This window comes from Phacochoerus africanus, chromosome 4, assembly GCF_016906955.1.
Source record: "Phacochoerus africanus isolate WHEZ1 chromosome 4, ROS_Pafr_v1, whole genome shotgun sequence".
NCBI classification, from domain to species: Eukaryota; Metazoa; Chordata; class Mammalia; order Artiodactyla; family Suidae; genus Phacochoerus; species Phacochoerus africanus.
The window spans coordinates 136,857,290-136,872,135 of record NC_062547.1 but is presented as its reverse complement, the minus strand read 5'-3'; the positions used below and the strand labels follow the sequence as shown (position 1 = coordinate 136,872,135).

At 43.2% G+C, this 14,846-nt stretch overlaps 1 protein-coding gene across 4 annotated transcripts in view; it reads right to left on the bottom strand.

Annotated features, from left to right (window-relative positions):
• SEC24A (SEC24 homolog A, COPII coat complex component) overlaps nt 1-7,105 on the bottom strand; it is a 66,163-nt gene extending 59,058 nt beyond the window's left edge. Inside the window, exon 1 of one of the 4 annotated variants that reach the window (XM_047778656.1) lies at nt 6,702-7,105. In XM_047778656.1, coding sequence (XP_047634612.1) covers nt 6,702-6,798 — 97 coding nt within the window. In that variant the 5' untranslated portion in view covers nt 6,799-7,105. The remainder of the gene's footprint in view (nt 1-6,701) is intronic. The other 3 variants (XM_047778653.1, XM_047778654.1, XM_047778655.1) reach the window with 3 other exon arrangements.
• Between the last annotated feature and the right edge of the window lie 7,741 nt (nt 7,106-14,846).

Below are 14,846 nucleotides of genomic sequence, written 5' to 3'. Positions count from 1 at the left end.
GTGAAAAATCAGTGCGGCAGAGCAAAGTCAAGTGACTGAGTCAAGCGTCTGAATTGAGGCAGAAGGTTAGGACATAAAAGAACCTCAACTTAAAAGCCTATTTTGGGTCATTTGTATAAAAACTGACATCTCACAAAATTTCATGGCCCCCCTCTCACATTTTTATTTAGCGTTTTATCCCAGGCAAGTATGTTAGAGGCCTTCAAGCCAAGTGCAGCCAAGGGAAAGCCAAATATTACCAAAATGAACAAAATAAGCAAAAGTCTTCATTTATGCGATCACCAATGAAGAGAAAAGAATATGCAGTCATAAGACCACATAGTAGAAAGACAAATTCAGAAGAACCTGCTTTGTAGAGATCACTATCACAGATCCATTTTGACTATGATATGAATTTTCCTTCTTTTCTTTCTCTTTTTTTGCCGTGCCCATGGCATATGGAAGTTCCCAGGCCAGGGACTGAACTTGCGCCACAGCAGTGACAACTCCAGATCCTTAACTGCTAGGCCACTAGGGAACTTCAGAAAATTTTATTTTTATATGTACCAACTTGTAATAGTTCATTGAAAGGGTAGTAGTGGAGTTCCCATCATGGCACAGTGGAAACGAATCCAACTAGGAACCATGAGGTTGCAGGTTCGATCCTTGGCCTTGCTCAGTGGGTTAAGGATCCAGCGTTGCCATGAGCTGTGGTGTAGGACATAGATGCAGCTTGGATCTGATGTTGCTGTGGCTCTGGCGTAGGCTGGCAGCCGGAGCTCTGATTGGACCCATAGCCTGGGAACCTCCATGTGCCTCGGGTGTAGCCTTAAAAAGAAAAAAAAAAAAGTATAGTAGTAAATATTTAACAAAGTTTTCACTAAATGGATTTTAACTATATTATTCTGAAGTCATTAATAAATTATGTAGCCCATCAAAATAATGGATCAGAGATTTTTAAAGGGATCCAGAATACACTACCACGATATTTTGGGGGGGGGGGGGGGGCTGCACCTGCAGCACATGGAAGTGCTGCCAGCCTACACCACAGCCACAGCAATGAGGGATCTGAGCCACACCTGTGACCCATACCAGAGCTCACGGCTTGAGTCGCTGCTGTGGTGCGAGTTTGATCCCTGGCCCTGGAAATTCCCAGTGACATGGGTGCAGCCAATAAATAAATAAATAAATGCAGGAGGCTGCTTCTCAATTATCCAACCAGCAGGTTCAGAAACAAAGGTATAAGAGGTTCTACTTTTGTAAATTCCTATTCCACAGGATTCAGTGGAATCCCAGAATCTGTATTAGTAAAAATCTGATGTACTGGTGATTCTCACATACTTCAGAATGAACTTTATGAACTTTAGAAACCACTGATTTATAAACATGAAATTATTATCCATAAAATCTAGTATGTAAAAATTAAAAGACAGTTCTGACACTATCTCAATGAATACAAAAAGTTCACAAGTTTCTTCAAGAAAGCCTACTGAACACTCACAAGAACACGCTTAATAAACTAAACCTTTCACGTAAGTCTAACAGTAAGGGGAAAAGATACCTCTCAGAATCCTTTCCCCTAACATTCCAAGTAAAACAAACTTTTGAAATCTCCTATTCTTAAGCAATTCATTCATGCAGTCCATTCAGTTAATAAATACTGAACTCCTATTTGCCAGGGACAATATATGCTTTCCAAACCTATCATTCATGAATCCAACTGAATGACTAATTTAAGATAATTCAAGGCTTCCCTGAATCTGGTTCTATTACTTATGGTGTCCTACATGAAAGTATAATAAAAGCCACAGAAAAGAAGCCAAGGATTCAGAAACATCAGCATGCAGTTCCCGCCGTGGCTTAGCAGAAACGAATGTGTCTAGTATCCATGAGGATGCAGGTTTGATCCCTGACCTTGCTCAGTGGGTTAAGAATCCAGTGTTGCCGTGAGCTGTGGTGTAGGTCAAAGACATGGCTCAGATCCCACACTGCTGTGGCTGTGGTGTAGGCTGGCGGCTACAGCTCCGCTTAGACCCCTAGCCTGGGAAACTCCATATGCGACAGTTGTGACCCTAAAAAGCAAAACAAATCAACAAAACATATAAAACATCAGGAATTACACAGCAATGTGTTCCTTAAACCCTGAAAAGTTCTTTCTGTGTATGTGCCTTTAAATACAACATGTTTGAAGGGTAAGTTAAATGCTGGGGGGAGGGGGAACTGACTTAGCACCTCCTCACACACATCTAAATACACTCTGATCACTTAAAGGAGTTGAACAATTCAAACTACAAGTGCAACAAATGGATGCTATCGCAGGAGTACAACTTGTGGATCAGTCACTAAGAGTGAGGGCTTTAAGAAAACAAAGAGTTCCTCTCATGGCGCAGCGGAAACAAATCCAACTAGGAACCTTGAGGTTGCAGGTTCCATCCCTGCCCTTGCTCAGTGGGTTAAGGATCCGGCATTTCCATGAGTTGTGGTGTAGATGGCAGACGCGGCTCAGATCTGGCGTTGCTGTGGCTGTGGTGTAAACTGGTGGCAACAGCTCGGATTTGAGCCCTAGCCCGGGAACCTCCATATGCTGTGGGTGTGGCCCTAAAAAGACAAAAGAGAAAAAAAAAAGACAACAGAAAGCAATCAAAAGCGAAGAACAAATGATAAGAATCAAAGTGGGGATACCAGTAATTTCAGAGTCTAGACGACATTTATGCAATGTGATGTTGAAATAGCAAAGAAAAGGACTCAATACGAACAAAAGTGAGGGTCAGGTTATGTATTAATTATAATCCAAAGGAAAATAAATTAGGTGGCAATTTTGAAAAAATTTCAGCAAATATTTACCGTAATTATATGCATCTACCTACATAAAGAAACCAAAGAGAAGGGTCTGATCTTTGATTCAGAAATAACTACCAAATAAGCTGAAAAAGTGGTTAAGACTGCCTAGTCTAAATCTAGGTTCCACAACTTATCAGCTGTGTGACCCTGAATGAGCTGCTTGACCACTCATCTCAGTCTCCTTGTCAGTAAACCTATCAGTTCTTACCTCATTGGGCTGTTGTGTAGATTAGATGTAATGATGCATGTACTGCAACCTAGTACAGGGACTGGGCATAGAGTAAGTAAGCAAGAAAATTTATTTCTTATTGTTACTCATAATTTCAGGAGCTCCCAGTCTATTAGTAGAGACTAACAGGAAATTTAATGCGATAAATTCTATTAGAGGTATTAATGCAAAATGTCATGGCAGTCTAAAGACGGCCCCCAATGAAAACATTAAAGGGAACTCAGCCACAATAATCAATGTTATAGACCATATGCCAATTTTAGTCTTAGCATACTTCGATTATGACAAAGACTTACTATATTAAAAACACACAACCATAAATATGGTTTACCTCACAGTAAAATGAAAAGAAATTTACATTTCTGTCCTGTCTAAAATAGAGATATGAGCACAAGTCTAGCATTAAACTGCTGTCCAACCCCTCCCCATATTCTCTTGTTTTAGCTGATAATATTGTATAAAAGTCCACAGAAAAATTCACCAGGAAAAAAAGCAGTCAAAAGTGAGCCCATCTTGGAGTTCCCATCATGGCTCAGCAGAATCGAATCTGACTAGCATCCATGAGGACGCAGGTTCGATTGGCTTCGCTCAGTGGGTAAAGGATCCATCGTTGCCATGAGCTATGGTGTAGGTTGTGGACATGGCCTGGAATTGGTGTTGCTATGGCTGTGGTGTAGGCCGGCAGATACAGCTCCAATTCGACCCCTAGCCTAGGAACTCCCATGTGCCACAAACGTGGCTCTAAAAAGACAACAACAACAAAAGCAGCAGCTAATTAAAAGTGGGAGTCAAGATTTGCCTTTAGCCTGCTTATACAGTAATCAGATAAGATCTGCCAGTTTAAGTAGTCTTGTAGTTTCACTGTCAATTTCTGCAAAATAAATAAATGTACACAAATCTACACAGAGTTTCAAAAAAAACATGTCTAGATAACCAATGGAGTGCAGTGCAGTCTACCACAGAAAGAAATGTTTAGGTGTGCGAGGCATTCTGTAATATAATGACATTATATGATATGAAATCAAGTTAGAGAAAAATGAAAAAGGTGACTATTATAATCTAAAAAAATATAAAGATTGAACTGAACTGTAGTGCATAATTTAAGGAAGCTACATTAAACCTAAAGCTTAAGAGTATTCAATAGGGGAGCTCCTTTTGTGGGCTCAGCAGTCGTGAACCAGACTAGTATCCACGAGGATGTGGGTTCAACCCCTGGCCTTGTTCAGTGGGTCAAGGATCCAGTGTTGCCATGAGCTGTGCTGTATAGGTCAGGAGCTACAGCTCCGATTCAACCTGTAGCCTGGGAACTTCCATATGCTGTGGCTGCACCTCTAAAAAACCCAAAAAAAGAGTATTGAATAGAATATTTAAGCAGCAATAAGTACCTAAAAAGAGTTGACCAAAAAAATTAGATTCTAACACTAAACTTTTTTTTTTATCTTCTAGAGAAATACCCTCCCCTTCAAGTCTCCACATCCCTACTCTCTTCATGAGATAAACAATAAAGGAACCCAATACAAGACATTAGCCATTTTACTGTGAATACTTTTACAAAAAGCTATAGAGATGAGGCTTATAAAAAGACTGTCAAAATTATATTTAAACAAGGGTATATACCATATGACCCAGCTTCTGGACATTTATCCTAAGAATACAAAAACACTAATTCAGAAAGATATATGCACCCCAGTGTTCAATGCAGCATTATTTACAACAGCCTAGATATGGAAACAACCTAACTGTCCATCAATGGATGAATAAAGAAGATGTGTACATACACACAATGGACTACTACTCAGCCATAAAAAGAATGAAATCCTGCCATTTGCAAGAACACGGATGGAACCTGAAGGTCTTATGCTAAGTGAAATAAGCAGACAAAGACAGATACCATATAATTTCACTCATATATGGAACAGAAGAAATAATTTAAAAACTCATAGATACAGAGATCAGATTAGTGGTTACCAAGGGCAAGGGGGTTGGGGAGGTGGGTGAAATAGGTAAAGGGGTCAAGTGTATGGTGACAGACAATAGACTTGTGACGGTGGTCACTTTGTAGTGTATACAGATGTTATAATTATAATGCTGTACACCTGAAACATTTTTTAAAATGGGGGAGGGGCACATATTTGCAGTCCTATGATTTCCTCTCCTACCTGACTCGCAAAATGGTTTGAGCAACCTGTGTACAGGGACTCTTTTCTTACTCTCTTTTCTATTTCTAAGGACAGAACTTAGGTATGCAATAAATGTCTACCGGACTGGATCAAATCAATATAGTGACATCTCCAATACAATATACATAGTAGCTAAATTGCTTTAACATTTCAAAATTATTAAAACTATGCCTATATATAAATTTACAACCATATTTGCAGGATTTGCCATTTAAAGCTCATGTAAAGTTGCAATTTATAGATTATAAGAAAAAGCCGTAATCATACAACATCTTGCTTAAGTTTTTGATCTTAAAGTGAATGTCTTAAAATCACTTCATTCTCAGTGAAAATATAATTAAACAACCTAAAATAAAATGTAGTTTACATAATCTGTCACCGTAAATCTCAGAAAGAAAAACTGATTCAACTTAACACCATTTCAGGGCTTACCCCCACTGATTCTTGCTTCTGCCTACATACCTGCCTACTCACACACATTTTTAAAAGTCTTTTAGAGCCTTCTTTGTAGAGAAAACAGTAGTCTCTAAAATAGAGTGTAGCTATTTTAGTCATTGGCTATCTTCTCCAACTTGCCAGCAATCTTAGATTCCAACGGGCAATTAAGCATTTTAGAATTATTCTACTACTTGTTTCCAAGAACCAAAGTTTTACAAGTAAACTAGTAACTTGGCAAACTGTTGGCAGAAAACGTCTTGTATAATAATAGCAATTGTAGCAAACTTAGTAAATCACAATATAGGACAATTCAAAGAATCCTAGAAGGGGTACACAATTAGAAGACAGCCTCATACCCAATGAAAAATTATAGTGCCACATGCACACTCTGGTCAGAGGTTCAGAGACGTGTACAACCGCTTCCCCAGTGATCTAAAGACCTCTGGAAACTGAACAGATCCTCCCCTTAACTTAGTTGTTTCGAAGCTGAAAACCAGAACAGGTGGCCTAACTACAATTCGGGGAAGGTTCAGGGAGAGATGAGCGGGCCCTAAAGAGGTCTCCCCAAAACATGCACTCACTCGTTCATCTCCGCCAATTCACACTGGGTATGACGCCCACCCCACTGCGGAACTGGAATGAATCAAACCCCAAATCCTGCTCTCTACGAGACGTGAGTGAGGCGGCGCGGAGGGGACAGGCACATAAACAGACACTATGAGCCTTGGACGCGAATTGTGAGGTATGGCCCGCATCCGTATTCCTCACTCACATATACCCTGGACGTTACATACAGCAAGGGCTCAACAACTGTCTGCTGAACAAATGAATAAATAATGAAAAACGAAACACTAAGACGAGCAGCGGTCTCCGCGGCCGGGCCTCCCACCCTGAGCCGCTCCCGACCCCGGCAGAGAGGTCACCCTCCCCTCCTCTGTCGCCTCAGGCGGCGGCAGCAACCAAAGGTCAACTCGAGCCGGGGGCCCGAACTTGGTCGTCCCCCCGCCCCCATGCCCCCTCTGAGCGGCACTTACCGTTGCTGTAATGAGACCCCGAGGCTGGGGCGGCCCCGTTCTGGGCCTGGAGGCCCGTGGGGACGCCGCCGGAGGCCGGTATCCCGGGCTGGGACATGACGACGGTGTTCGTCGGGACTGGAAGGGGCTGGTCGGGGGTCTGCGACAGCGCCAAGCCGACCTGAAAGACCACTGCTGGAAGTGGAGGGAGGGGGCTAACGACTTAGGGCTGGTGGAGGGAGAGAGAGCCGGAGGCGCATAAAGCCCTAGGCATGGCGCCGCAGTCTCCCCAGCCCGCGGGCGGCCATGGCCTGGCCTGGGTGCTGAGGCTCGAGAGTCGTGCCGGCCGGGCCGGGAACGCCGGGCTGGGAGGCAGCAGCCGAGCGGAGAGAGACGGAGGGAGGCCCCAGCCGGAACTGCCTGTCAGCCGCCGGCCGCGCAGGCGCAATCGGGACACGTGGCACTTCCGGCTCCGGCCTCTCCCCGCCTCCGCCGCCGCTGTCGCTGCCGGTGAGCTCTTCTCTCCCTGTGGGGCTGCCCAGAAGCCACCTGACTGCTCCGGGTGTCCCGGCCCGAAGGACCGTGCTTGGCCGCGCCTGCCACGTCACTGATTCTCACCAGCGACCGGAAGTGGCGTGTCACCGATACGGAAATCCCCACCGCGTGAACGTCATGTCGCCGGCACTGCCGGGATCCAAGCGCAATCCCGGCTTCAGTGGCAGCTTTCAAGGGGTGGGACGGACAGTTCCTCTTCTCTAGTTTTTGTGAAGATGAGCTGAGACGACAGACATCATCATCCCCTGCTGAGACTATACCTTGGATAGCTGGACCGATTAATGTTCGTCGCAGTATTTCATATTTCGTCATATTACAGGTGTAAATTGTAAGGAAATTTTTTAAAGGGGTGGTTAATTATGCACATATGGTAAAAGTAATCAAATCCAAGAGGAGGCCTTTGCTTTTTGACCGGAGGATTCAGAAGTAATTTTAGTTTTGAAATTCGCTGATTCATAGCATAGTCACCCCAAATTTCATTAACATCTTATTTAAATGGCAGTTTTAGTTCCTCTTCTAAGAGTTTACAGTAAGGTGCAACAAACTTCCTTTTCAGGCAACGAGGGGTTTTGTTTGTTTGTTTGTTTGTTTGTTTTTGGCAAGTTGACTTTTTACTTCTGAGGCCAAAGGGAGGTAGAAACTGGAGTAATTAGACAACATAGTTAACTAATGATCTCAATCCTCGTCTTAGCCACCTTCATTATACTTAGGTTTCCCTGTTCTGAGCTGGCTGATAAAGCCCTTCTTGAAACAACAGATTTGTACTGTTGATTAAAATGTCATGCCTAGGGTGCCGAAACCCGAGAAGGGTGAAATACATCTTATTTAATTCATTTGCAATCAAATGCCTGCTATGAAATGTTGTATTACATACAAAAAAGAGTAAGAACTAAACTGCTAAGGCCTGAAAAAGGAACAGTAATAATTCAAATAACTATTAACCTTTATCCTTTTTCTGTCACCTGTCTCAGATGTGTAAAAATGTGTTTGCTGTGTGTGAAACTGAAAAATCAAACTCCTTGTACAAGATACAAGTACAAAGTCTTCTTTAGGATGAAGATGATAATTTTCATCCAACTGTTTTCAGCTTAGAGCCCCTATAACAAAATCCCAAATCATATATCCCAAGAACACCTGAAAACAGACAAAAACACAAGCCTCTCAGTGGTTTAAACAGAAAATCCTCAGAACTGAACCTCCCTGAGGTCAGACTGAAAAATCAGTATTGCTCTTCAAAAGAGCAGATCCTTATACCTGGTCTCAAACTTGCATTGGTTTAATTCTTTTTATTTTATTTTTTATTTTTTTCTGCTTTTTAGGGCTGCACTCGTGACATATGGAAGTTCCCAGGCTAGGGGTTGAATCAGAGCTGTAGCTGCCAGCCTACGCCACAGCAACACAGCAACTCATCTGTGACCTACACCACAGCTCACCACAATGCCAGATCCTTAACCCACTGAGCGAGGCCAGGATCAAACCTGCATCCTCCTGGATCCTAGTCGGATTCATTTCCACTGCGTCACAACAGGAACTCCAAATGCAACTTTTCAGTGATCTTAGTGTATTGACCTTGGCACAGGAGTTTGATTTGGTTAAATCAAGTTTTCTTTGGACTTTGTTCTGTTTGAGCAATATCTGTGTTCAGAAAAAAAAAAAAAAAAAACCTGTTGAAGAAGCATTAGCCATTTTAAAAAAGGAAGTAACTGCTGGTTAAATCTGGTTAAATAAACATAAATAATTTGCCATTAAATAAACGATGCTTTTTCTAAAATTTGTTCCTAAGTATCCTATCCCTGTTGTTGTTATTACTCCCTCCCCCCACCCCTGCAAAACCCCCCACAAACTATGGTTAATTCTTTCAAATGTTTTTTACATTTTCAATATACTCAGCTTTAAAATACCGAGGAAGAAGGCATCATTTCTCATCTGCATGCCCTCAGGAATAGTAGGAGGTATGTTTTAAGTAACTGAAGCAAGACAACTTATTTACTTATTTATCCTTTTATTTTTTGGTCTTGTTTTTTTAGGCCTGCACCCTCGGCATATGGAGGTTCCCAGGCTAGGGGTCCAATCTGAGCTACAGCCGCAGGCCTACACCACAGCCACAGCACACCAAATCTGAGCCATGTCTGTGATCTACACCACAGCTCACAGCAATGCCGGATCCCCAACCCACTGAGTTAGGCCAGGGATCGAACCCAAAACTTCACGGTTCCTAGTCGGATTCATTTCTGCTGCGCCACAACGGGAACTCCCAAATATTATCCACACATTGCCAAATCCTTCTCTGGCTTCTTAAAGTGTTCCCGCATAAATTTTATTGAAAAATTATTAGTATTATTACCAGTTTTTAAGGGTATTAGTATTTTTGTTATCTATGTCTACCTTACAGTACCCTACACTTTCCTAAACTATTGTCAATAATACATTCTATTTTGGCGTTCCCTTAGAGGCTCAGCAATAACGAACCCGACTAGGATCCATGAGGATGGGGGTTCAATCCCTGGCCTCACTCAATAGGTTAAGGATCTTGTGTTGCCAAGAGCTGTGCTGTAGGTCACAGAGGCCGCTCAGATCACGTGCTGCTGTAGCTGTGGTATAGGCTGGCAGCTGCAGCTCTGATTCGACCCCTAGTCTGGTAACTTCCATATGCCTCAGGTGCAGCCCGAAAAAAGCAAAAATAACAATAACATAGTATATTCTATTTTGTTATCCTTGTTTTCTAGAACAACAGGACCCCTCACCACATGTGCCCCTTTCTGTGTCTTTTTTTTTTTTTTTTTGCCATACCTGCAGCACGTGAAAGTTCTTGAGTCAGCAATCAAACCTGGGTCACAGTGGCGACCTAAGCTGCCACAATGACAAGACCAAATCATTAACCTGCTGAGCCACCAGGCAACTCCCTGTGCTCCTTCGCATATATCTGTGTCCCAGATTTTCTGCACATTATTTTCAGAGCTTTCAACACTATTTAAGAAAATTATAACCAAGAAAAGAAGCCACACTGATGTGTTTCAGTAAGGAAACCATACCATACAAAGAGTATGTCATTAAATTCAATTACTTATTTGACCCGGAAGAGGGAGACAGGCTTTCCTGATACAATGTGCTGATATGCAGGAGTGGACTTGGGCCCACATCAGCCTAAGTCCACTCCGCCTGCCTGCTCCTGACGGTTGAATTGTCACTGATAAGCAGGATCAATTCTGTTTACTTTTCAGGATGGGGGACATTATTTTAAGTCTTCTCATGTTTTTTAAATTTGTTCTATTTCAAACAAACAACTAGTTTCGATTACAAACAGCAGGTTTGTTCTGAAACTCCTCTGTGGCTCCGTTTTGAGAACAGTTCCCTTGGCCTCATTTGCCTCTGACATGACATCTGTTTGTACCTGAAGTCAGAAGCTCTGAAGCCACATGATAATACATGCACCCCATACCACGCAAGCAAATCCCATGGCTTTCTTTGAAAACCATTCTCACTGCCCCCTCTGGGTAGTTTTTATCCTCTTGCACTTGAATCAAATAGGGATAGTCTTTCTGGGTTTAGTCTCTCCCATCTATCCTGCACCTTGAATTGAGCTCCTAAGTACTAATTTGAGGTCCTAGACCCTAAAAGCTGTAACTGCTGCCTTTGCTCCCTCAAGTTCGAGTTTCTCTACATGGCCTTTCTCATCTCATTCTGAGTAAACTCCAAAGTCTTAATCACAGCCTTCAAGGCGTCACAGGACGGGGCCCTACTACCTCTTTCTCACCATCTGCCACACTCCGTCTCACTTGCCACTCCAGACACACTTGCTATCTCTCCAGCTACCCAAGCGCGAGTCAGATTCAACACTTATTTCAAATACCAGGGAGTGCCTGTCATGGCTCACCAGTAATGAACCTGACTAGTATCCATGAGGATGCAGGTTTGATCCCTGGCCTCGCTCAGGGGGTTAAGGATCCAGTGTTGCCGTGAGCTGTGGTGGTAGGTGGAAGACGTGGCTCGGATCCCATGTTGCTGTAGCTGTGGTGTAGGCCAGCGGCTGTAGCTCCTATTTGATCCCCAGCCTGGGAACTTCCGTACGCCGCAGGTGCGGCCCTAAAAAAAAGGCTAAATAAATAAATAAATATTAAAAAAATTACCTGGGATGCTCTTCCCCAAGACACCATCTAGCTCAATCTCTCACCTGTTCAGCTTTTATTCAAAAGACACATTATGGCACAGGGCACGGCCTTCTCAGAACACCGTATGCAACAGTATACCCTCCTGCTCACTTGCTATCCCTTACCCTGATTTTTTTCTTCACAGAACTTATCATTGATGTACATTTGCTTTTATGTTTATCAATGTTTATGTTTACTCAGTAGAATAAAATCCTATACATATCCTGACACTTCTAAGGTAATCATTTTTATTTTCTATCTGTCTCCTCGTTTAGACTGTAAGAGAGTAGCTGCTAGAGTCCGTGTCCTATTCACCTCTGTATTCACAGCACTTGGCTCAGAGCCTCACATTTAACAGGTGTTCAGTAACAGTTTTGAATGGATAAATTAAAAGTGTCATCTCGTCTAATCTTCTGAATAATTTGTCCCTCCTAATTCACTGCTATAAGTTCATGTTGCACTTGTAGTCTAAACCACATCGCTAGCACTTGTTTTTAAACAGTTATTCTCTGATTCTTTTAGATGCTTAACTATTATGTTACATTGTGTCCCATCTGATACTGATCTGGAGGAGTAGATGAAAATGTCAGCCTCTGGTCAGGCTCTATCTCCGCTGGTAGCACTGGAGGGACAATATCAAAGGCCAATTCTCTTTCCTTTCTTTCTTTTTTTTTTTTTTATTTTTTGGTTTTTAGGGCTGCACCCATGTCACGTGGAGATTCCCAGGCTAGGGGTCAAATCAGAGCTACAGCTGCCAGCCTACGACACAGCCACAGCAACATCAGATCCAAGATGCGTCGGTGACCTACACCACAACTCATGGCAACACCGGATCCTTAACCCACTGAGCGAGGCCAGGGATTGAACCTGCAACCTCATGGTTCCTATTCAGATTCATTAACCACTGAGCCACTACGCCACTACGGGAACCCCTCCAAACTGTTTTTTGTTTTTTTTTTAACCCTCAACCTCATTGTTCCTAGTCGGATTCATTTCCACCACGCCACGCCAGGAGCTCCTCTTTTTCCTTTCTTAATTCTAAATATATTCCTCTGCCCCAACCCCCTCTATGCACACCGTGGCGCCACAGTATCAGAGATCTGAGATAACAATTCCCCTCTACACCCACCTTTTCATTGCACTGTCTACTGAATGACCTTACCATCTTCCTCCTTCATTCATTCATTCATTCATTCATTCGACAAATACTGATTAAATGTCTTCCATTTGTCAGGTACCAAGCAAAAACATCACAGGACAGACAGGGTCTCTTCTTTCTGTGGAGTTTACAGTGGAGGAAATACAATAAAAATGTAAACTTATATACATATAGCTACTGGCCTACACCACGGCCACAGCAACGCCAAATCTGAGCTGTATCTGCGACCTACACCACAGCTCACAGCAATGCCAGATCCTGAACCCACTGAGCAAGGCCAGGGATTGAACCTGTGTCCTCATGGGTGCTAGTCAGGTTCATAACTGCTGAGCTACAATGGGAACTCCCCAAATATGTATTTTTAAACTTCTAATTTGGTGAGTACTGAAGTATTGGTGGTGAGACAGAAAAATAGGAAGCAGGGACCTGATTTGGATAGGATGGTTAGGACAGAAGATAATATTTAAGCTGTGATCTGAAGGACAAGAAAGCTAGCAATACAAAGGGAGAAGATGGCAAGAAGGCCCCTGGGCAAAGGGAACAGCATCTACAAAAGCCAGAGACAGGAATGGGTTTGCTGTGGTGAGCCAGGCAGAAGGGCACAAGATGAGGTAGGAGAGAGAGGGGGCCAAAGCAACAGGAGCTTTATAAAAGCACTAGAAACAGTTTACAGACTTTGGGAAACAATTGAAGAATTTCACTCTTTAAGATGAATCCATTAAAAAAAAAAAAAAATCAGTCTAGGGAGTTCTCGTCGTGGCTCAGTGGTTAACAAACCCAACCAACATCCATGAGAATGCAGGTTCGACCCCTGGCTTCGTTCAGTGGGCTAAGGATCCAGTGTTACCAAGAGCTGGGGTGTAGGTCGCAGATGCAGATCAGATCGTGTGTTGCTGTGACCCTGGCATAGGCTGTCAGTTGTAGTTCCGACTGGATCCCTAGCCTGGGAACTTTCATGTGCCGAGGGCGCAGCCCTAAAAAGACCAAAAAAAAAAAAAAAAAATCAGTCCAACAGTTGAGAGGATAATTGGTGGGGAAAGATTTGTTGCAGTAACCCAGGCCAGAAAGGATGGAGGCCTGCAGTAAAGTGGCTGTAGTGAAGATCTGACTCGCTAATCCAAGTTAAAACTTCGGACTTTGCTATTTCTTTTTCTCTCTCTTTTTTTTTGGTCTTTTTGCCTTTTCTAGGGCCGCTTCCTGTGGCATATGTAGGTTCCCAGGCTAGGGGTCTAATTGGAGCTATAGCTGCCCGCCTACGCCAGAGCCACAGCAACGCAGGATCCGGGCCGCTTCTGAGACCTACACCACAGCCCACGACAATGCTGAATCCTTAACCCATTGAGCCAGGCCAGGGATCGAACCCACAACCTCCTGGTTCTTAGTCGGATTCGTTAACCACTGCGCCATGACGGGAACTCCTGGACTTTGCTATTTCCTTTACCTTTGCTACCAAGATATAATCAATGATGTATAGCTTCCAACCTTTCCACCTCCTCACACCTAACTGACTGCCTGTTTCTTTGTTCCCATTCACCCATGTTACTCACCTCTGACCCCCATGATTGCAGCAGTCTCATTACTGATCTTAGCTTTCAGTTCTGACCTGTTCCAGCACAACCCACACTTGGCTGCCAGAGCAAACGTTCAAAAATAGGACTCTGGGAGTTCCTGCCATGGGGCAGAGGAAACGAATCCGACGACGACCCATAAGGTTGCGGGTTTGATCCCTGACCTAGCTCAGTGGGTTAAGGATCCGGTGTTGCCGTGAGCTGTGGTGTAGGTCACACAGAGGGCTTGGATCTGGCGTTGCTGTGGCTGTGGTGTAGGCCAGCGGCTCCAGCTCCAATTAGACCCCTAGCCTGGGAACCTCCACATGCCACGGGTGTGGCCCTAAAAAGACAAAAGACCAAAAATAAATAAATAAGTAAATGAAAATAATAATAAAAAATATGACTCCGACTGTGTTCCTATGCTGTTCACAACCTCCAAAAGCTCTATAATTTGGGAGTCCAGGTCCTAGGTAGCTGAAATCTATTTAGTCAAACCATGATACTTGCCTGGTGCTTTTCTCATCTCTATTCCTTTCAGAATGTTATTCTCTCATTATTATATATTATCCCTTCTGAATATTAATCCATCACCATTTTATATGTGCAGGAACTGAAACTTTCAGTGGCTAATAATCTTAAACCATAGTCTGAGACTAGAGGCTGTACTCTTAATTACTATGCTATATTAAAAATGCAGCTATCGGGAGTCCCTGTTGTGGATCAGTGGTTAATGAGTCCAACTAATATCCATGAG